This window comes from Pelobates fuscus, chromosome 1 (assembly GCF_036172605.1).
Source record: "Pelobates fuscus isolate aPelFus1 chromosome 1, aPelFus1.pri, whole genome shotgun sequence".
Classification (NCBI taxonomy): Eukaryota; Metazoa; Chordata; class Amphibia; order Anura; family Pelobatidae; genus Pelobates; species Pelobates fuscus.
Genome location: NC_086317.1, coordinates 114,225,668 through 114,249,039, shown reverse-complemented (window position 1 = coordinate 114,249,039; position 23,372 = coordinate 114,225,668). Strand labels below are relative to the sequence as shown.

Genomic DNA, 23,372 nt, shown 5'->3' with positions numbered 1-23,372 from the left:
CATACTGCGGATCACCTTTTGGGGGGCACTTGTTGTTATCACTAAAGTGCATAAATCTTAGTATGTCTTCATATCTTTCCCTTGTCATTGTCTCGGCAAAAATAGGAGTATTGCAAATAGGATGTTTAGCCCAATACATCCTAATTGTGGGCTTTTTAATTAGCCCCATTAACATGGTCAGTGCCCAGAATTGTTTAAATTCTGGCACACTGGTTGGGTACCATCTCTCTTTCCTAGAGATAAGAGAGTCTGGATTGCGTGCCAGATATTGCTCCGCATAGAGATTAGTCTGGGTGACTATCTCCCCAAAAATCTCATCCCCCAAGAACAGCTGCATAACATCCAGCGCACTATAGGCAGACAGGTCCGCCTGTATGCCAGGATTGCCTGTAAACACTGGGATGTCTGGGGAAAAATTATTAGGGGGTACCCAGTCATCTGCGCCATGGTCAGCATTAGGGGAATCGTCGATTTCTCCTGATGGTCCTGCAGTATCTGGCACATAGTCCATGTCCCCTGCATCCCCTGCGTCACTCCCTGCTTCACTCTCTGAGGCAGTGTCAGTCGCCTCTGAGTCTGCCGCTAACAGGGCATAAGCCTCCTCCGCGCTATACTTTCTAAACATTGTTAATACAGCTAACACAGCTAACAAAACTCTAACAAAACAAAAAAATTTTTTTTTTTTTTTTTTTTTATACCCTAATTCCCACTAAATTCCACCCACCAAAATAACTAAATCACAAATTAATAAAATCAAATAATAAAATTTAACCCCCTTAGGGTTACAAAAAAACTAAAAATTAACCCTTGAAAGTAAAAAAAAAAAAATAGATCACAGTAGAGTACTGTGACCTGTATATTGATCACTGCTAGCAGTGATCAAGCAGCAGGGAAAGGGTTAATTTTTTTTTTAACTCCACAAAAGTGAATTTTATACTTAAGTATAACTCTGCAATAAATCAGGGACACAATGTAGCACCGATCCGTCTCTCTCCACTTCACAAACCCACACGAGGTGGAGGGAGGCGGATCAGATATCCCAGCAGCATTGTGACCGCTGTGACTGGCTATCACAGCGATCACATGGGCTGGGATATCCGGATTTGCTGCTGCCGGTCTGCCCCTGACTCGGAGGGACCCAGCAACAGCATTAACCCCGCGATCGCTGGCACTGCGCGATCGCGGCGTTAATTTTAACGCGTGACGGACGAGGTCCGTCACTCGTCATTAACGCATTCCCCTGAGTGACGGACCTCGTCCGTCACTCGTCGTTAAGGGGTTAAGTAAACACTTTTTCTTTTTGCATTAAACATGCTCATTGAGGGTAAAATGTATTTGATAATTAGCATTTGTCTATTTTATCAGAAAACTGCTCAAAGTAATCCAAAGAGTATTAGGAACGTAAGTGTTGCTAGGGGATGCTTTTTGGAGCTCTTTAGCCGCATATATCTACAGGTAATAGAGGGGGCTGGAGGATATTCATGTTTTTATTTTATTTTACATCAGTCAGTTGCTTCTCAAAGCTGCTGTTTATTGACTGAGATGCATCAGCAGCAAGTTGTTCATGAGTAGATAGGAGAAAACACAACATAGTGTAGGGGCCATTGGGTTTTCCTTTGGGATCAAGCCCCGGACTTTTCTAGAACCAAGCAAGACCCCTGATTAGGACCATGGAGCATGGAGGAAAAACTGTTGTTAGACTGCTCTATACAATCTTTTGTGGTTTTAGAATATGTGTTAATATTTATAGATTTTTATAGTTTGCCACCTGTATGGATTATAGAAAAAACAAAACATTTCTTGCCTTGTAGCATACTGTAAGACTGATATTACTAGTGGCCCAGGTTTCAGCATCTCCATTCTCTCTATGGATGTAGGGAGAGAACACAAACTTTGGGTAGTTGAAATAAGAAAGGAGGTGGTAGAAACACACAACACGTTGGAAATAAGCCCTGTGGAAAGGAGTGCAGAAAGGGTGGAACATGTGAACCATCCAAATTTTTGCACATATCACACTGCATTGCTAACATAGGAACGGCCCCGTATCGGAGACTTTTTAGCCACAAAACCATACAGTTGTTGGCGTTAGCAGAAGAATATTTGTTTTTCTGCAGCCACCTCCTATAAAGAAAAATCACTATAATTCTCTTCCAGGCTACTAAGGGGGAGGGGATGGTGCCTCCCAGGTGACTGGTGGGTGGAGGTACTGGGCAAATAGAAGTTTGCTGAACATCCCTCCAGTAGTATGGTAGAATTGCAGTGAAAAATCTGACTATGCTTTAATGGACTGTCATATTACATATTCCCACCTATCTTAGTGTAGGGGTCACAGAGTTGTCCTTTCAGCTCAAGACACAGGTATTTCTGGAGCCTAGCAACACCCCTGATTGCTAAGGCCATATTATCATTTAAAAAGGCACAATGTAATTAATATATCAAATACCATGATTCAGACAAATTGCAAATGTAAATTAAATCCTTAAAACATTTTATCTTTATTTAGTTTATTATTATAATCCAAAACATGATTTTTTTAAAATATATTTTTCACCTTGCTCTGCCATTAAATCTAGTTAAATGTTTCATAAATGATACAGTACATACAGGCAGTTATTTTTACAATGAAATCAGAAAAATACATTACACATGAGAACATTAGCTGAAATTTAGGTATTTATGGCACATTTAAGGGGATTGCTTTCAGGCATTTCAGGAAGCTGTGATTCAATCAGAATTAATTATGAAAAAAATGGAAAACAAATCCATATTTAAGTTTTGCCTACATTTATAAATAGAAAGAAAAATACTTTAAAATTAGTTAATTTATTTGTTCTGACTAATGGGTGTCTTTGTATACTAAATACACTAACCCTACTGGACTGCGATAAGAGGGATTTCTCCAAATTGGGCCACTGCCAACATCAGCAGAGATATTTCCCTACACTGCAGAGGGAATTGTAGCATAGGAGGGTATAGGCCTGGAAAAAAAATAATTATATATATATATATATTACCCTGAAAGGACTCATATTTTGAGTTAGAAAAATAATTATACCAATATATATATATATTGGTATAATTATTTTTCTAACTCAAAATATGAGTCCTTTCAGGGTAATTAAATTATACAGTAAGCATACCCACATGCAGACACAGACAATCTTACTGGCACAAGCTCATTGATACACAGACTCACAGACAATCTCACTGATATACATAAGCTAATTGACATAAAAACACAAGCTCACTGCTGCACACAAATAGGCTTATTGACAGACAATCTCAATGACACACAGACAAGCTTAATGGTATACACACACAAATTTAGTACAGACCAACTCTGATACACACACAAGCTTACTACAGACAAGCTCACTGTCACACACACACTCTCACTACAGACAAGCTCACTGATGCGCACACACTCACCCTACAGACAAATCCATTGACACACACATGCTCCCTACAGAAGAGCTCACTAACACACAGATTCACTACAGACAAGCTCACTGACACACACATGGTCACTACAGACAAGCTTACGGTCACACACATGCTTACTACAGACAAGCTCACTGCACACACATGCTCACCACAGACAAACTCAGACACACTCATGCTCCATACAGACAAGCTCACTAACACACACATATGATCAGTACAGACAAGCTCACTGACAAAAATACAAGCTCACTCACTAGCAGACAAACAAAGTTCACTCACTAGCAGGCACACACACACACACACACACACACACAAAGAAGCTCACTCACTAGCAGGTACACACACACACACACACACACACAGAAGCTAACTCACTAGCAGATGCACACACATTCACTCACTAGCCGATGCAAACACACACACAGAAGCTCACTCACTAGCACACACACAAAGCTTACATGGCACTGGTAGGTGAAGGTGTTATTGTCTGCAGGGGTGTATCTTACACGAGGCAAACAAGGCATCTGACTTGGGCGGCAATTTGCAGGGGGTGGCAAAAAAGGCCGCCCCAAATGCCTTGTTTGCCTCGTGTCCTGGAGGGCTCAAGAGCTGGCCGGCTGGCCACTTTTGAGCCCCCCCCCCTGAGGCGGGTGGCGGGCAGCGAGGGAGCATGCTCACCTGAGCTCTTCCTGCTCAGCTCCCTTGTGCACTGCTTAATGAAGCCTGGAGCCGGAATATGACATCACTCAGGCTCCAGGCATCACTAAGCAGCGCGCGAGAGAGTTGAGCAGGGAGATTAAAGCTCCCTAGCCGCCTACTCAGCCTGTCCGCCACCTGCCTGCCCGCGCAGCAGCCCCATTGGACCGCAGGTAAGCAATCCACTCCAGCTCTCCCAGGTAGGCTGGGTAGATTTAAAATAAAATTAAAAAAATAATAATAATTTGTGAGTGTTGGTGGAAATGTGTGTGTGTCTGTGAGTGAATGTGTGTGTGTATGTGTGTGTGTCTGTAAGTGTGTATGTGTGTGTGTCTGTAATTGTGTGTATCTATGTGAATGTGTGTGTGTGTGTGTGTCTGTGAGTGAATGTGTGTGTGTCGGTCAGTGAATGTGTGTGTGTGTCGGTCAGTGAGTGCATGCGTCTGTCAGTGAGAGTGTGCGTCTGTCAGTGAGTGTGTGTCTGTCAGTGAATGTGTGTCTGTCAGTGAATGTGTGTGTGTCGGTCAGTGAATGTGTGTGTGTGTCGATCAGTGAGTGTGTATGTCGGTTAGTGAGTGCGTGCATCTGTCAGTGCATGCGTCTGTCAGTGAGAGTGTGCGTCTGTCAGTGAGTCTGTCAGTGAGTGTGAGTCTGTTAGTGTGTGCCCGAGTAATACTGTGTATCTGTCTATCAGTGTGTCAAATCAGTGAGTGTGTGTGTATGTCATTGTTTGTCAGTGTATATGAGAGTGTGTGTCAATAAGTGTATGCATCTATCAGTGAGTGTGTGCGTCTGTCAGTGAGTGAGCGTCTGTCAGTCAAAGTGCGGCCTTGACAGGAAGGGGTGGGGAAAATTTAAATTGGGGGGCAACACACATCCTAAATACACCACTGATTGTGTGGCCTCTTTATTCCAGCGTAGTCAGCAGCTTCTGCCTGGGGGAGGGGTTTGTTTTCGGAGGCATGGGGGTGGGGTATGCGGCCGTAATTGCTGTACACTGTGCTGGGAGACTGACAGGTCTCCCTCCGGCCGCTGGCCTCCAGCCCCCAGCTCCTCCCTCATTACTTCCCTTGGACTGACACAGGCTGGCACAGTCCGAGGGAAGAATCATGTAAATTACATTATGTGCCTGATGATTAGGGCTGTCAGCCCAGCCCCAGGTGCCACGGCCCACCGGAAATTTTCCGGTATCCTGGTGGGCCATTGCGGCCCTGGGATGGTATAATTTACTCTCAGCTGCTAAATCATCCTGTGACAAGTTGTCATATGATTTAAAACATTCTGAATGCCTGATAACAAACAGTGCATAATCCAATGCCGATTACACTCTTCAGAGGGAGACCCAATATGGATTCAAATGAATTCCTGGTGACCTGACTAAAAGCATCACTGGTCTGTGGTTGAATGCAGACGTTAAACAAAGGCAATTTATAAGGCAGTGTGCACTGCACACCGCTCGTCGGTCAATGTGGGGTCACTAATTCTAACCCAAGTAGACAGAGATATCAGGTGATTAAGGGATTAATTGATGAAGACCTAATTCACCATAATTTCAACTGAAATATCTGCCTCTGGATCCTTGAATCACAACAGTTCTTTATAAAATTACCCACATTTTTCCTGCCCTTCATCAGAATTTTCAGTTCAATCAGCAGATAGGAAGTAGATATCTCATTAAAAAAAAAAGTTTCTTCAGATTCAGTAAAAATCGTTGTTTATCAATAGCTTTACTACCCGTTCCTCCTTAACTAACACATATTGTTTGCTGCCATTACAATCTGGTCCCTATAGGCCTTATGCCTGCATGAAATGTTCGAATTTGGCACTGTCATTGTGTAGAGTCCTGTTTTAAAGTGACTGACATTCAGTTTTGGAATACAAAACCAGATTAATATAACAGACTGTCATTTGTCTTACCCAATATAGCTACAGGTTGTGTTACTGTTGTAGAATGTTACATATTATCTTCTTTGTTACATGAGCAAAATGGAAATACTCCACAGCACACTTGTAAACTAGGTAGCCATCTGTTATTTGACCCATACAATTGCTGAGGAACTTGGCTTAAAGTCATGTTATGCTCCGCAACAGCACTTTGTATTTTATGCAGCACTTGACTGTAGGGTGCCATTTCATGTGAAATAGGAAATTTCTCAGAGGGATCACTCGTGAGGTTAAAAAGTAATGGTGGAACGTGGTAAATAACATCATTTCCCGAACATGAGCACAATTTTGCTCCACGACACATTCCTGATCCTTCTGGAGAAAATTTTGGTGAAATGTAGTGTACCTTCCAAACAGTATCACCTAATAAAAAATGATAAAGTATCACAAGAAGATTTAATTATTATTATGTCATCTGCAATTAAGAACACATGACACAATTATATAAAGACACTTAATTTGAACAGCACATACATTTGAATAGCATGCTTATATGAAATAATGTTAAACTAAGTGTTTGTTCTCTGTGTGCATTACATGTGATAAAAGTGTTTTTCTAGATCTGTGGTATGTCACACAGGCTTACAGAATCATCAGTGGAAAAAAAAAGTTATAACGTTTAGTGGGATTAGAAACATTTACTCAATTATTGTCTGGTACTTTTTAAAGGTATTTTCAATAAAATAACATTTTTAAAGGGTTTTTTTTTGTGACAAACATCTCACAATCTTCTCTATATCATGTTTCCAGTGTATGTGTGATATAGCAGAGTTAGTCCTTTTATTATTACATCATTGAAAAAACAATTCTTATATGTTAAAACATTTTGTCTATTGGTTTGCTGATTCAAATAATGAACCTTGAGGGTGATGTAAAAAGGATTTCAGGAACATCATTTTTGCTATGTGCGTGTGTTCAACCATGTCATTTTCTTGCTGTAAAAAAAAAATTGGATTATGGGCAAGAAATTGTTTGGCTTAAAATGTTTGTCTGGGTGACAAACGTCCCTAAAATATCATCCCCAGGAACAGCTATATAATCTCCAGTGGACTACATTTGGACATGTCAACGTGTATGCCAGCAGTTGCTATGAAAGAGGGAATGCTTAGTGCAAAAATTATCAGGGGGTACCCATTAATCTGTGTCACATGCAGTGCTTGGAGAATCATGCATTTGGGCCCTGCAGAATCAGTAAAATAATCATACATTCAGCTGCTCAAACTCTGGGGCACAGTCTGTCGCCAAGTCAGGAGTCAGAATTCTAACACTGAACTTCCTATGCATTTTTAACTTTTACACAAAAACTTTAATGTTGTAAACTATCTTTTAAAAGGTTTATTTTAACACTTAATTACCTTACAGCTAAGCTACCCAGTTTCCCGCCCAACCAAACTAAATCACCAAAATAGTAACCATTTAATGGAAAAAAAAATATAGCCCCTAAAGGGTTGTAAAAATAATAAATAAATAAAAATGAATCCATAAAGGCAAAACCAAATAAGCAAGGATTAAGAGTTAATTCTGGGAAAGTTTGTTAAAGGACCACTCTAGGCACCCAGACCACTTCAGCTTAATGAAGTGGTCTGGGTGCCAGGTCCAGCTAGGGTTAACCCATTTTTTCATAAACATAGCAGTTTCAGAGAAACTGCTATGTTTATGAATGGGTTAAGCCTTCCCCCTATGTCCTCTAGTGGCTGTCTCATTGACAGCCGCTAGAGGCGCTTGCGTGCTTCTCACTGTGATTTTCACAGTGAGAGCACGCCAGCGTCCATAGGAAAGCATTATGAATGCTTTCCTATGTGACCGGCTGAATGTGCGCGCAGCTCTTGCCGCGCGTGCGCATTCAGCCGACGGGGAGGAGAAGAGGTGGATCGGAGGAGGAGAGCAGGAGGTGAGCTCTCCGCCAAGCGCTGGAAAAAGGTAAGATTTAACCCCTTTCCCCTTTCCAGAGCCGGGCGGGAGGGGGTCCCTGAGGGTGGGGGCACCCTCAGGGCACTCTAGTGCCAGGAAAACGAGTATGTTTTCCTGGCACTAGAGTGGTCCTTTAAAACTAGGTGTTGCTACTTTATTCCACTTGTTTTTCACAGAGACACAAAGTATCACACTAATCAGTCTCACAACAGAGAGCCAGAAAGGACATACAGTACATGTATTCTTAACCCCTACGTTTAAAAAATTAGATTAAAAAAATACGTTTGTGACCAGAAAACCAAAACTTAAAGTGAAAATTTACATCTCTGTATTTACCTCGATCATGGACCTGAGCATCTCCTTCTAGGCTTGGTGTTAGTCAATGTTCTATGTCAGACAGCACAGAGAGAGCAGTACAAACAAACAATGCTTCTAATAACTTAACAAGTCCCCTTGTATCCTCTGCCAGCTGACATACTTACTGCTCTGATCATGCCATCGCGCAGCGTGTAGGTGCTCCATACAGTAGTGGAACATGAACTCATGGTGTTTGTGAGGACCCAGTCCTTGCATCAAAGGCATCAGATCCTTACCATCAATTATCCTGATCGATGAAAAAGAATAAGATATTACACTTCAAATATGCATACAGTGAACTACTATTTTAATATGCATAACACCTAAAGCTAGTGTAGCGGTTTCTTTGTTCTATCAAACAAAAGTGTCAATCTGTAGCATTGCCATTCTCTATTCTAGTGTTTTATAGCTATATTAAACATAAAAGTGAGAAAACAATATATAAAATAAGTTATTACAGTAATATTCTTACAAGACACACATGGTTATCCACTAAACCAGGGATTGTCTTGGCAATCGCAAATATTAGGCCAAATACAAACTAGAAAATTAGCAGAGTTTTAAAAGGTTTTCCCATTTGACTATTTTATCTTGAGATTTGAAACTCCGTGGTCAACTCCAACAATTTCAAGTGAATAATCAGGTTGCAGTAACACTACTAGAAACCCAATGGAAAATAAATGGCTTCCTATGAACTCAATGAACATATCAATCCAGAATCGCTGTAGTATAGAGATGCCAGGGGTGCGTTTTAAAGACAATGCCATTAAATAGATACCTAGTGTAACAAAGGTACAATGCGACCCCAGATCATCTAGTCAAACATAGTTTTTGTTTGAATACAGTTGCCTAGTTAGAGATTGGAGGTACAGAAGAACGCATTTCTGGCTGCTCAGAGAGGTATATATACAGTTTAGGAACTTCATGCTACAGCATTTTAGAGCCTGACATGGTTTGTCTCTTCATACAATGCAATACCACAATTATTAATTTTTATTCTTGTTTTGTCTTGTATTGTTGCTTTCATATTACATCATTGTTTAGATACATAAATATAGTTTAGGTGAATGAATTTTCATAAAATACTTTATATATTTATAGGATCTTTCGTTTTTAATAAAAAAAAAAAGTTATTTGGAATATAACCCTTTAAGATGCAAAACACATTTTTTCTTGTTTCACCATTATTCTTTATAAAATCAGGAATGAGAGAGTTAACACTTTATATTATTAGTCACTCTTTGCACATGTTATTTGCACTTTATTTTGATTGTTTTTTTCAAGTAGATTACCATTGATATAAACCTTTGTAAAATGCATGTCATTATGGCTTGATAAAGACACACATCGTGTCGAAACGTTGCCTGTTTATTTGGATGTCAAGACGTCAGAGAATTTCTATACTCTACAACTGATGTTTATTACTACATACACATCCTTTTTGCATGTGAAAAGGTTCATACTTTGTACAGACTATGTGACCTCTTGTAAAAGAAGAAAAACAGGTCCAGCACAGGTCCTAATACGATTTATTGGTGTGGTTGCCAATATATATTCTAGTCAGTATCATAGGGGCTACAATTTACAACCCCCAACTCAATTACAGTCTTAAAACTCACCTTTATTCTAAGGATGGGTTAGTCTCCTTGGAGTAGCTGCCCCACTTCCACAGAGAAGCATTGGGGACATAGAGTGCATGCTTGGCAATTGCCACACACTGTCCAATAGATAATACTCATGGAGAAACATTAAGATTGTTTGACGTCATAAAACTGGGTGTGATGTCGTCAACGTGAAGACCTTTAGTGGCTGTCAATTTGTCAGCTACTAGAGATGTGGTTTCAATCAAATGTAAACATTACAATTTCACTGAAATATCAATGTTTTTACCCTGTCCCCAAAAAAAAGGGACAGGGTATATGCACCAAAATTACTTCAATTATATTAAGTGGTTTTAAGTGCAATACTGCTGCAAAACTACATAAATATTATGTATAATTTGCAATTTTTTTTTTTTTTAAGATCTCATTCACAGTGCTTAAAGGGACACTATAGTCACCTCAACAACTTTAGCTTAATGAAGCAGTTTTGGTGTATAGAACATGCCCCTGCCGCCTCACTGCTCAATCCTCTGCCATGTAGGAGTTAAATCCCTTTGTTTATGAACCCTAGTCACACCTCCCTGCATGTGACTTGCACAGCCTTCCATAAACACTTCCTGTAAAGAGAGTCCTATTTAGGCTTTCTTTATTGCAAGTTCTGTTTAATTAAGATTTTCTTATCCCCTGCTATGTTAATACCTTGCTAGACCCTGCAAGAGCCTCCTGTATGTGATTAAAGTTCAATTTAGAGATTGAGATACAATTATTTAAGGTAAATTACATCTGTTTGAAAGTGAAACCAGTTTTTTTTCATGCAGACTCTGTCAATCATAGCCAGGGGAGGTGTTGCTAGGGCTGCATAAACAGAAACAAAGTGATTTAACTCCTAAATGACAGTGAATTGAGCAGTGAAATTGCAGGGGAATGATCAATACACTAAAACTGCTTTATTTAGCTAAAGTAATTTAGGTGACTATAGTGTTCCTTTAACACCAATATAATCATATTTTGCTTTATTCTGCAGATCATGTATTTTATACCTGTATGAAAGAGAATAACTTGCTTTCCTATAAACTTGTTTAGTTCTTAGTTGTTTATATTAAAGGGACACTATAGGGTCAGGAACACAAACATGTATTCCTGACCCTATATTGTTAAAACCACAATCTAGCCCTCCTGGGCCTCTCATGCCTCCCTAAATATATCAAAATCTTACTTGTGTTCAAGCCTGAAGCTGTAGCTCTGCATGCTGTTTGCCTCAGAAAAACAAGCTGTCTGTTGACATAATCAGAAGTGGTGGCCTGATCCAATCACAGTGCTTCTCCATAGAATTGGCTGAGACTGGCAAAGAGGCAGATCAGGGGCAGAGTCAGCACAATTCAAACACAGCCCTGGCCAATCAACATCTCCTCATAGAGATTAATTGAATCAATGAATCTTTATGAGGAAAGTTCAGTGTCTGCATGCAGAGGCAGGAGACACTGAATGTTCGGATGCATTTTAGGCAGCCATGACGCAGGAAGGATCTCTAACAGCCATCTGAGGAGTGGCCAGTGAAGTTATCAATAGGCTGTATTGTAAACACTGCATTTTCTCTGAAAAGACAGTGTTTACAGCAAAAAGCCTGAAGGTAATGATTCCACTCACCAGAACTGTAGTTGTGCTGGTGTCTATAGTTTCCCTTAAAATCAAATTAAATAAAAAAAATTTAAATTGTAGACAATACAATACTTGAAAAAAAAGGTTGTTAAACAGGATTACATATACAATGTATTCTCAAATTTTAGATACATTATATAGAGTTGAAATATAGGTTTAAAACTGATTATTGTAATAGAAGTGTAAATAAAGCACTATTCAAGGATGTTTGACCTGGTCTACAATGACAATATGATAAATAATAAAATCCATAGTATTCATAGAAGCTGTAATAAACATAAGTCCAAGTTTAATCCTACCTGTCCTGTGGCACCTTGCCTCCGGTGAGTGTGATGACCGTGGTAAATACATCCATGAGACTCGTAGGTTGATCTACCATAGTCTTGGCTGGCAAAACTCCTGGCCATCGAAATATTCCTGGAACCCTTATACCACCTTCTAGGCCTCCCATGCCTTTCCCACCTATAATGTAAAGACTAATATTAATATACGGAAAGACTGTAAAATGCTAGAATCAATTGACCTATTTGGCAATATTCTTATTAATGATTTCTCCTAGATAGCTTTGTGCCTACCACACATACTCTTGTTTTTGTGTATTGTGTTACCATGGTGAAAATATAATACAGGTCAAAACTGCAGTAAAAAAAATCAATAAAAATCAATCAATAAAGATATATATAATGATAAAAGTAATTTCGAGTAATACAGTTGCTGAAATAAAGTGCTTAAATTAACAATATTTACCAATAAGTAAGTAAACCCCACTTTATAGGAACACACCAACATTATAAATCCATTCAACATTCTTAACAAGAGGGCATGCAGTTAATCCCTACAGCATTTCAGGAAACTAAACTAGTTTTAGGGGTTTTGAGTGACCTGTTAATGGATTGCTTGGCCAGTAGATCTGACGTTGTCTGCATGTTGCTATTTATATCTGTGAAAATAGTTCAATCTTCCAACTTCCCTATACAAAACAGGGAAGTACCAAGTCAAATGGTTGACGTTTTGCACCCTAAGAGCCTTTATCAAACTACTCTTTGGCTCTTAGGGGCCAAAACGTCACCCATTTGATTTGGCACTTCAGCAGGAACACCTGTTTTGTAGAAGTTTTGTGCTGGAAGATTTTCTAATTTTCCTGGGTTGAATTAAGTGTTGCTGTGGTCCATGCACTTTTTGGGTCCTTATTCTTGCTATTTGCTTCTTATATCTGTGATGTGTGGGGAAGACTATTGCGTTGGAGCATCCAAAGGAATGCCTGCTTCATTTGTACTAAGCATTAGAAGCATCAGTCCACTCATTAGAAAGACTGCAAGTTTGGTCGTGTGCCAATACTGCAAAGTACTTGGGATGTTTCTTGACTCAGGTTCTAGAATCCTTTTCTAGTATCCCGGTTTTTCCACAGTAGTCTTGATCTGGGTTAGATCATTACAGGAGATTTCAGTCCAGGCAAAAATGTGTCCTGCACATAGGCAGCTCTGATCTGGGTCTTGCAGGACTATCAAGTTCATATGCATGTTGACACTCTACGTTTTTGGTTGTACCTGTCTATGTTCATCACTGGCACAACCGTTATATTTTAAATCTGATTTTAAAGAGTTAATCCCAGTTGACTGGAAAGCATGCAGTTGCAGTTTCCATTTCCCTTCTAATTTTCATCTCTGACATGCCCTAAATTTAGCTATGCCCTTCCCTACCCTTTCTCAGTCCACCTTCACACTGAGACGTATACAATTTATCAAAGTGTCAAAGTTATATTATGCTTTGCCATCATACTTACTGCATAAGTATAGGAACATAAACAACATAGCAAACAACAACATGACTTGTAAGTATATATGTATCAAGTACTTACCTCTATAAATTCCATTATATCCTGTAAGATCATAACTCGTTTCCATGCCTTCCAAATATGCTCCGTGATCAGAAGTAAAATAAGTTACTGTATTGTTCACCAAGCCTTCCTGATCAATAACATTAATTATTTCTCCTAAAGTAATTACAAAAAAATATTCAAGGAGGAGTTGCTTACAGTAAGTTGGCCTAGAAATCATGTCAACGTAATTTGAAAGTATGAATGTAAAAAAACTAACAAAAAAACCCAAAACAAAACACCCAACAATAACACATAAAACATATTGTGCATTTGTCCAATTTGTAATTTAAAGTGGGCCTGGTATTTTGCAACCCCCACCAACATGTCACGTTCCTTTACATGTTGATGCTCAGAGGGAGAGTGGAAAGTTAGAAAAGTTTGAAAAAGCTTATTATACAGTGAAACGCCTTTGTGTATTGCAGGCATTGGTTTTATTTATTTTTATTCTGTTTTTTTACTACAGTTTTATTTCCAATAAAGTACTTTTTTTATTCTGGACCTTACCACTCTGCAGCTTGACTCCTGGTGGAGATAATGTCCTTGATGGAGATAAATACCACCTACACACCTAGGACTTAGTAAACCGTATATTGCTTTTTTCCATGTAAATAAGTTTTTATTTGGTTTTACACTCCTATTTTATTGCACTATATTGTTTATTCTCTTTTTGTTTACAGAGTGGATGTGCACTACCTACACATCCTAAGAGTGGAGATCATAGCACTCCATGTTATATCCTAGGAGCCATTGCTAGGCTCCAAAACATGGGAGTATACACAGGGCCGTCTTAACAGCATTATAGGTCCCCCACCAAAGCAGTGCATTATAGGCCCCCGGCTAATACACAGACAGACTGCTGAAAATACTCACAGACTGACTGTTGAATACACACACAGACTACAATTATCCGTGTCCTCTCACGAACCGAGTGCTGTGTCAGAGCTAATCAAGGGTGCCCACATGTCCCAGATCGTCCAGGACAGTCCCGCATTTTGTGGGTCTGTCCCTGGGTCTCCGGCACCTTCATTCATGGACAATGTAATGTCCCGGAATGAGCTGGGCCCCATATTAGTGAAGAGGGGGGCCTGCTGGCTTCCCCACTGTGCCAGCGCTGCAGGCCCCCATTTGCTGTCCGCCGGTGGAGATGTGCGGACGGCAACCCTCCCTCCCTTTTTTCCCTCCCAGTGCTGCGAGGAAGTGAGGTGACACCCGATTACATCACTTCCTCCCAGCACTCTGCAGATGGCCGCACGGGAGGAAAGAGAGAGGAGCTCCCAGGACCAGGTAAGTGCATGGAATGAGGAAGGGGGTGAAATCTTTATCATGGACTTACTATTACTACTAGTGATTTCATGATAAAGATTTCACCACCCTTCCTCTCAGTGAGTCAGTAGTAGGGGGTGAACATAAAATGGAGGAATAGACATGAAATGGGGTGGGGAATGGATATGAAATATGGGGGATGTACATGAAATATGGGGGGAATGGATGCTGAAACCCACGCTACCCTGCTGTGTCCGGTGTGAAGAGGGGGTCCGGGAGGGGCAAGGAAGTGTCCCTTAATGGCATTTTTTTAAATGTGGTCATCCCACCCTAATCAAGCCTTTAAATTGAGGCCCCGTGCTGCACTGCTGCTATGCTATTTAAAAAAATGTTATGCCACCAATATGCGGGGGCCACGGGGCCGGCAATTCACAATGGGAAGGTGCGAGTGTCGCTGTACCTTTAAGACACTCTGTTCACCTTCCCTTCCATTGGCTGTCCACCCCCACTCTCTGCAAACCTTGTGACCTGACAGCTGTCGTCAACAGGGTCTGCTGAGCAGCAGCTGATGCGTGCTTCAGCAAGTAAAGATGCGGCTGCAGATAAGGAGAGTCCGCAGAGCAGACAGGCACAGGCTCCCCAGGACCCCAGCTGAATGATTTGTACAGGCAGCAAACCGGATGATGGATTTATTTATATGAGTGCGGGTCTGTGTATGTATGAAAGAGTGTATTTGTGTATATACACATATATATATATGTACAATAAACAATACACAAGATCCAGCGCACTCTCCTATCTACTAAACAGCAACTTCAATGTTGACAGATTGTATTAGTTTTTAAACGGTTTTATTTAAAAACACCTTATCTAGGCAAAAAATAATGGGGATTTGGTTACATTATATGATCATACATTGCATAAGCCTGCCACAACGTCAATGTACCCCATCTTTGGCAGGTCCTACTCTCACAGTCTAATGTCTGCTCTTATGAGATTAACCCACTTACTTGGGGGGGAAAAAATCCATCTGAGGCTCTCTGCAGTACAAGGCTAAATAGGGACCTGAGATGAGGCACCTGTGACAGGGAACGCACCCCTCCCTGTCACAGGTGCCTCATCTCAGGTCCCTATTTAGCCTTGTACTGCAGAGAGCCTCAGATGGAATTTTTTTTCCCCAAGTAAGTGGGTTAATCTCATAAGAGCAGACATTAGACTGTGAGAGTAGGACCTGCCAAAGATGGGGTACATTGACGTTGTGGCAGGCTTATGCAATGTATGATCATATAATGTAACCAAATCCCCATTATTTTTTGCCTAGATAAGGTGTTTTTAAATAAAACCGTTTAAAAACTAATACAATCTGTCAACATTGAAGTTGCTGTTTAGTAGATAGGAGAGTGCGCTGGATCTTGTGTATTGTTTATTGTATAATATGGCCCCCAGCAGCACCCCATTTAAGCATGTTCAGGTGAGTGCAACCACCCCCCCATGTTCCATATATATATATATATGTATATACACATATACACGCAGCGTGTGTGTTTGTGCTTTAGGGTGCACACCCTAATGCAATAGGCTGGGCACGCCTATGCTTACACCAGCCTGCTTGCGGGAAGAACACAGTCTCCTGGGCCTTCCTGCACTCCTCTCTACTGGAAGGAACTGCCAGGAGACCAGTCAGGGAGATCTTTGATCTCTTCACTGGCCTGAGAAGGCAGATAGCGAGACAGCCGCTGCATGGGCTCGCATTGGAGATCAAATGATTTCCCATGTTAATCTCAGCCCATGGGCATTGCAGTGGGGCTCCTATGCTTGTGGGGCCCCCAGGCAAATCCCCCTCTTGCTCATGCTGAAAGTTGGCCCTTCGTCTACATCTATAAATGTACCTAATTTTGGAATTTTACTGCACTACATTATTTTATTCTGTTTTTCTTTTATGTCTACGACATTCTCTACCATACCTCACAATGATTAACCACCTACAAAGCAAGAACTACACTATATCCTAAGGAGGGGATTATACCACCCAGATGCTTACGTTGGAGCTGGATTACAGCTCCTAAAAAGTGTAAGTGTACATCTGATTTCCTGTTATTACTTACCATCACAAAAACATACTACACTATCAGTTCTTATATATATATTTTTTGTCATTATATAAATACTTAAGAACATTCCAGGTGCTACACCTACTTCTCCGTTTTAAAAGAAGATATACCTACTCAGGCCCTGATAATCTATCTTCTGTCAGTTTCATCTTTGAGGATATAAGATTTTAAAAGATCCAAAGAGACAATGAAATCTTCCATGGATGGCATTTGTGCAGTCATAGGCACATTATCTGTTCACGCCAGTAGTCACTTGCAATGACAAACTGGAAATAGCAAGATATGGTTGCAGAATCTCTGCCCATTGCCATAAATTAGTAAGTAATCCCTACTTTGTCATATAATATATTTCAATAAAATTCCCAAAACAGTATTTTATTCTTAATAAGTAGTGATGTCCCGAACGGTTCGCTGGCGAATAGTTCCCGTCAAACATAGCGTGTTCGCGTTCGCCACGGACGGCAAACATATGCGATGTTCGGTCCACCCCTATTCGTCATCATTGAGTAAACTTTGACCCTCACAGTCAGCAGACACATTCCAGCCAATCAGCAGCAGACCATCCCTCCCAGACCCTCCCACCTCCTAGACAGCATACAATTTAGATTAATTCTGAAGCTGCATTCATTTTTTTTGTGTTTATTATACATTATCCTCCATAGCCAGTAACCTGTGTTTATTATACATTATCCCTCCCATAGCCAGTAACCTGTGCTTATTATACATTATCCCCCCATAGCCAGTAACCTGTGTTTATTATACATTATCCTCCCATAGCCAGTAACCTGTGCTTATTATACATTATCCCCCCACAACCAATAACCTGTGTTTATTATACATTATCCCCCCACAACTAGTAACCTGTGTTTATTATACATTATCCCCCCCATAGCCAGTAACCTGTGTTTATTATACATTATCCCCCCACAACCAGTAACCTGTGTTTATTATACATTATCCCCCCATACCCAGTAACCTGTGTTTATTATACATTATCCTCCCCATAGCCAGTAACATGTGTTTATTATACATTATCCCCCCATAGCCAGTAACATGTGTTTATTATACATTATCCTCCCATAGCCAGTAACCTGTGTTTATTATACATTATCTCTCCATAGCCTGTAACCTGTGTTTATTATACATTATCCCACCCATAGCCAGTAACCTGTGCTTATTATACATTATCCCCCCCATAGCCAGTAACCTGTGCTTATTATACATTATCCCCCCCATAGCCAGTAACCTGTGTTTATTATACATTATCCTCCCATAGCCAGTAACCTTTGTTTATTATACATTATACCTCCCATAGCCAGTAACTTGTGTTTATTATACATTATCCCCCATAGTCATTTATCGTTGGACCTAGGCAGCATGATGTCTTAGGCCGGCCCAGAGAGTGAGTGAGTGAGTGAATAAAATAATATATATGTTCAGAAACATATTAGTAATATATGTAAATCGGGTTCATGCAAAGAGGGTGAAAAGGTATTAAAGAAAAACACACTTATTGCATCAAATTTACAAAGCCAAACTTTTAAAAGCTTTCCTCATTTCTTTCTCGGGATGAGGAATATATCGGTTGTAGACTGAGGATTTCCATCTGCCCAATCTTTTAATAATATGCACTGGAGTGTCAGTGTTGAAGGAGACCGAAGCTGCCCCTATTCTAAATGAAAGACCCGAGACATGGATACAACCCAATCTTAGGAGTAGTGTTCTGATGTAGAAGATGAATTTAGCCGTAGTCAGAGGGATTCAGTGAGAGTAGTGTTGAAATGTGTGTGGCATGACTGAGTGTGGGTAAGTAAGAGTCAAGTATTTTAACTGGGCACTAGTTTTAGGTGGGATAAAGTGGTATAGCGGGTGGATGAGTAGTTTGGTTCGTTTTAGAGGTTTGTAGAGAAAGTATATAGTGATCATGATTTTTAGCGACATCCAATATTTTTAAGGTGATCCCAGTGCCACCACTCATATCTGGTGTCACAATAGCTTACATTTAACAAAAAACAAAACTTTTTTTACTGTAATATAATAGCAGTCAGTTTCCTTCACACGTGTGCATTTCAGGGCCTGCCAGGGCACAGTGTCACACCAGTACAACTCATATGAGGGGGCTTGTTGTCACCTTTCGGGGGCCCTTGGTGTTGTACGTGGCTGGGTGGAGGAAGAGACCTTCAATTACATCAGTGAGGACAAGGAACGGGACATGGCTAGCTTGGTATCCAACCTTGTGCAAATGGGGAGTTTGCGGTTGTGCAAATGGACTGCTTGCGGTTGTTTGCGGTGCGTTAAACGGGGAGTTTGGTCTGTCACTGTGAAGCGGGCGTAACCCTTACACTACCTGATCAATACAACATCATACCTGATGTTTTAAAGCACGTTATTCCAAACAATTTAGGAATGTTAGGTGATTTATGACCTTTATGGATTAAAACCAGACTCTGCATCAACTATGTAATTTTCCATGGGAGTTTTGCCATGGATCCCCCTCCGGCATGCCACAGTCCAGGTGTTAATCCCCTTGAAACAACTTTTCCATCACTATTGTGGCCAGAAAGAGTCCCTGTGGGTTTTAAAATTCGCCTGCCTATTGAAGTCTATGGCAGTTCGCCCGTTCGCGAACATTTGCGGAAGTTCGCGTTCACTGTTCGCGAACGGAAAATTTCATGTTCGCGACATCACTATTAGTAAGCACCATTTTTCTAGATTCTATGAAAAACTCATAACTGAACGTGCTGCTTTAAAGAGACCATAATGCTTGAATAGAAGGTAACTATTTCAAAATCTACATTTTGAAATGTATGGAACTTGTATATTTCCAATGGTTTTTCTCTTGGACATCTGCATTTTATAACAAACAAGAAGATGTTTTTTTTTTTTGTACATGTAAGCACAAGACATATAGGATTCTCCCTCTGACTAGTTCAAAACAATACGAATTCAGCAATTAATGAAGATTACAACTCATGAAAGAAAGTAAGAGAATAAACCTATCTTAGCTATATCTCTCAAATACTTTGTTCATGTGAACACATAAAAGATTTATATAATTTATTAAGATATCATATGTTAGTATATAAAACATACTTTTTATATTTTCCACTTTAGGATAAAAAAAATATCTACCGGGTTCGCTTGGTTTTCAATGGTTTAATGCATAGCACATTTATTCATATTTCTTGGAGTATTTTAATATGTAAACATCCATTTTTTGTTTATAAAAAAAAGTGTGGGCTTACCAAGCATCCAATCCATCTCTTCAATATTGTCTCCATATAATTTATGCTTGCTCTTTCCTCTGAATTCTTTAGTGGTAAATAAAGGAGTGTGTACATGAAGAAAAGAGACAACGAGAAGAAAAGGCCCATCTCGGTTCCTAAAAAATAATGATATTCTTAATATATGATTTTCTCGAATTGTGTTAAAATTTAGGAACAATAAATACACAAAATGTATACAGAATCTATATTGATATCTCCTGTATTTGAGATCAGAAAAATAAGTTCCGCTATCAAAGGTTCAACTTGGGACTAATTGTAATGAATTTTCTAGCCAAGTTTGCTGTTTAATAATGTTGTGTTGATGTCATATTCAAATATTTCATTCTGCATATTAGCAATGTTTTTATTGCAGTCTTTAAAATAAACACATTCATTTTCCCAATACTAGAATGTTCCTTTAAGAAGTGTGAAGTCAAATATTCTACCAGCTTCTAAAGTTACAAAAAAAACTGTTTAAAAAATGAGAGGGATTCTACCCCCTCATTCCCCATACCATGCATGTCTTGTGAAAAAAATATATGCAAGTATATAACCCAAGTCCCAGGAAAATTCACATAAAGTAACTATTACGTTGTGTGGAGGAGGGAAGATATCCTAAATCTACACTAACCAAATAGGTAAGGGGGTTTGTGGATGTACCTCAGCATACCAAAATGGTGGGCTTACAAATAGCGCCTTAAAGCCTGTATACACAAAATACAGGGACAATATGTTACCCATAGTGAGTGCTTAAAATCAAAGTAAAAATAAATCAACCCGATGCTCCTTTTGGTAGGCTACAAGGCACCTCTGTCCAGGAAAAAGTAAGGGGCAAGTTTATGAGTTTTGTGACTGCTATTAAAGTTATGTTATTAGCACGACCGATTTGGCAAAAGTTTGAAATCCCAGACACATTGGGCCTTTTAACACTTAGGACTAATAAGTGATTCTACTTTGAGTTATTTTTCTTAAGTTGCCACGAGCTGCGAAAAAAAATATGGTTTGTTTTTTCATTTTGTCTATTTGTGTAATATTTTTATATTTTCGTAATTATTCTTGTAATAAGTACGGTATACATATGGAGTATCACAAGAAAATACTATCTGTACTTAAAAAAAACAATGTATAGTATGTATGAAAGCACTTAATAAGAAAGTGTTTAATTATGATGAAACATATAGTTCAAGGCCAAACAAGCCTTGGTCCTGAACAGATGGAATCGGAGAGAGAACCTGTCATGAAGCTATACATAATGTTGATAATGTTGGATTTTATGGTTACGTTGGTGGACACTCCTTGGTTAATTTCAGACAACTCATAGTTTAGTGAATACATGGACGTATTCTCCAAGATCTCTTGTCTTACCTTCGAATGAATGCATTTGCCTCTTTAACTACACTAAAAGCATTTTTTTCCAGGTTCATTGGTTGTTCAATAACTTCATAGTTCCTCATTATTATGCAGTTCCATCGTTGATAGAAATAATGAGCTGTGAACCAATACATAAAAAAAGCATTTCCGCAAATGGCAAATAATATTACGATTATCCAGGGAACTGGAAGTATATTCAAAAGCCGACAAGCTACTATGGTGGCCAGTGCAACATAAAATAACTGTGCATAAAACCACAGATCTTTTTTAAACGACATTTGTGTTTCAGTTGGTTTAGATTCTTGGCAATCATTCACTAAGGTCAGAGGTAATCCATAATAATAGTCAAAGCCATGGTTTAAAGGGTGATGACAAAAGTCATTCCTGGATTCACAGTTAAGACCAAGGTGCCATTTTCCTGTTAAAATAATACAAACAGAAAACAAGGTTACTTTTCAATAACAGTGTGACGTTTGTGAATTCCATTTCAGATTGAAGCTAACTTGGACAATCAGTCAACTTTACTTTAAATCAGGGATGCACAACAGGTAGATCACGAGAGGTTTTAAAACGACAGCTTCCGTGACACTTTGTCATTCTAAAGGCTTCCAAATCATCTTGCGAATTGTAGTTCTACAACATATAGGAATCTCCCTTTTAGCTACCCTGCTTTAAATTAATTTAAATTAACATGGATTCTGTCTTTTTTTTTTTTAAACTGATAGTTGCATGGATGAAAGATTGGCCAAATAGCAAATATTTATCAATGAATAAAGATATATTTTCTATGTGTTCACAATGGAGTTGATTATCCTCCTTTTGATTTGGCAAACAAACTAAGTAATCTTAAATGTAGTTGATGGATTTTGACAGATATATGAGGGTAGGGGGGCAAAATAGAGAGGATTTGATATGGGTATAGAGAGTGGTTTGGTGGAAGAGGTTTTAAAAATATTTATTATTTTTTTTTTACCCTCCCCATATTTATCTTCTACTCTTTCTTCTTCTTTCCATTATGTTGCTACTTAATCTTGACTGCAGAGCCAGGGGGAAGCAATGTCTGAATAAAGCAAAAACGTATTTTTGATTCAGCGCCTCGGACTTTATACAGGATTGTCTGAGAGAAGGACTTGAGTACCATGCAGGGGGCTTCCCACCAGTGGTTGTCTGTCATTGGCACATATAGCATGCTGGTAACAGACTCCAAATATGTACAGAATTAATATTAGCCAGTCCGAAAACAAAACAATGAACTTGGCACTGCTAGTGATAGGATGCTGATGTAGTCCAATATAATGGAAAGTTGTTTATTTTTCTTTGCAATAATTAGTCAAAGAAGCAATGAATATTTATTATCAGAGAAATAAAGCAATACTACATACATAAACAAATAAATAAATAAATAAACAAATACCATGTTAAGTTTATAATGATTAAAAAATACTGAAAAAAGCAAACAAACTCACCAATGAGTCCTGTGGTATAACCTTGCTCCTTCACAATTTTAGGAAACGTGGTTTCATTTGGTGGGAGTCCTCCAGATGCAGCACTAAATAATAGCACTGCATAGCCACCGTGACCCGTCATTCCTAAATTTAAAAAAGGCAAATTAGTTCATGTGACTCTAAATTTAAAACTGTTTTTTTTCAGTCTAATTCATTGAAATACCTCTTACACATGTTCTTGAAATGTCAATTGTGATTCAATGTCAAACATTCAATATAAACGTTGAACAAATATAAACACAATACAAAGGGGAAAAACCATAAAAACAAAAATAATTAAATAAAAAGGGGATTATACAAAATCAGAGACCAGCACAGAAGGGGTTAGTACAACAAAAACACATTTTTTGTTGTTGTTGAAGTAA

At 39.2% G+C, this 23,372-nt stretch overlaps 1 protein-coding gene across 1 annotated transcript in view; it reads right to left on the bottom strand.

The window, feature by feature from the left end:
* Positions 1-5,565: 5,565 nt before the first annotated feature.
* The window catches only part of LOC134607198 (arylsulfatase D-like), a 43,395-nt gene continuing 25,588 nt past the window's right edge, over positions 5,566-23,372 (bottom strand). Inside the window, exons 4-10 of the mRNA XM_063450174.1 lie at positions 22,969-23,091; positions 21,497-21,920; positions 20,111-20,247; positions 13,471-13,605; positions 11,912-12,074; positions 8,478-8,599; positions 5,566-6,447 (exon numbers count right to left, since the gene is read on the bottom strand). Of these exons, the coding sequence (XP_063306244.1) occupies positions 6,095-6,447; positions 8,478-8,599; positions 11,912-12,074; positions 13,471-13,605; positions 20,111-20,247; positions 21,497-21,920; positions 22,969-23,091 (1,457 nt within the window). The 3' untranslated portion in view covers positions 5,566-6,094. The remainder of the gene's footprint in view (positions 6,448-8,477; positions 8,600-11,911; positions 12,075-13,470; positions 13,606-20,110; positions 20,248-21,496; positions 21,921-22,968; positions 23,092-23,372) is intronic.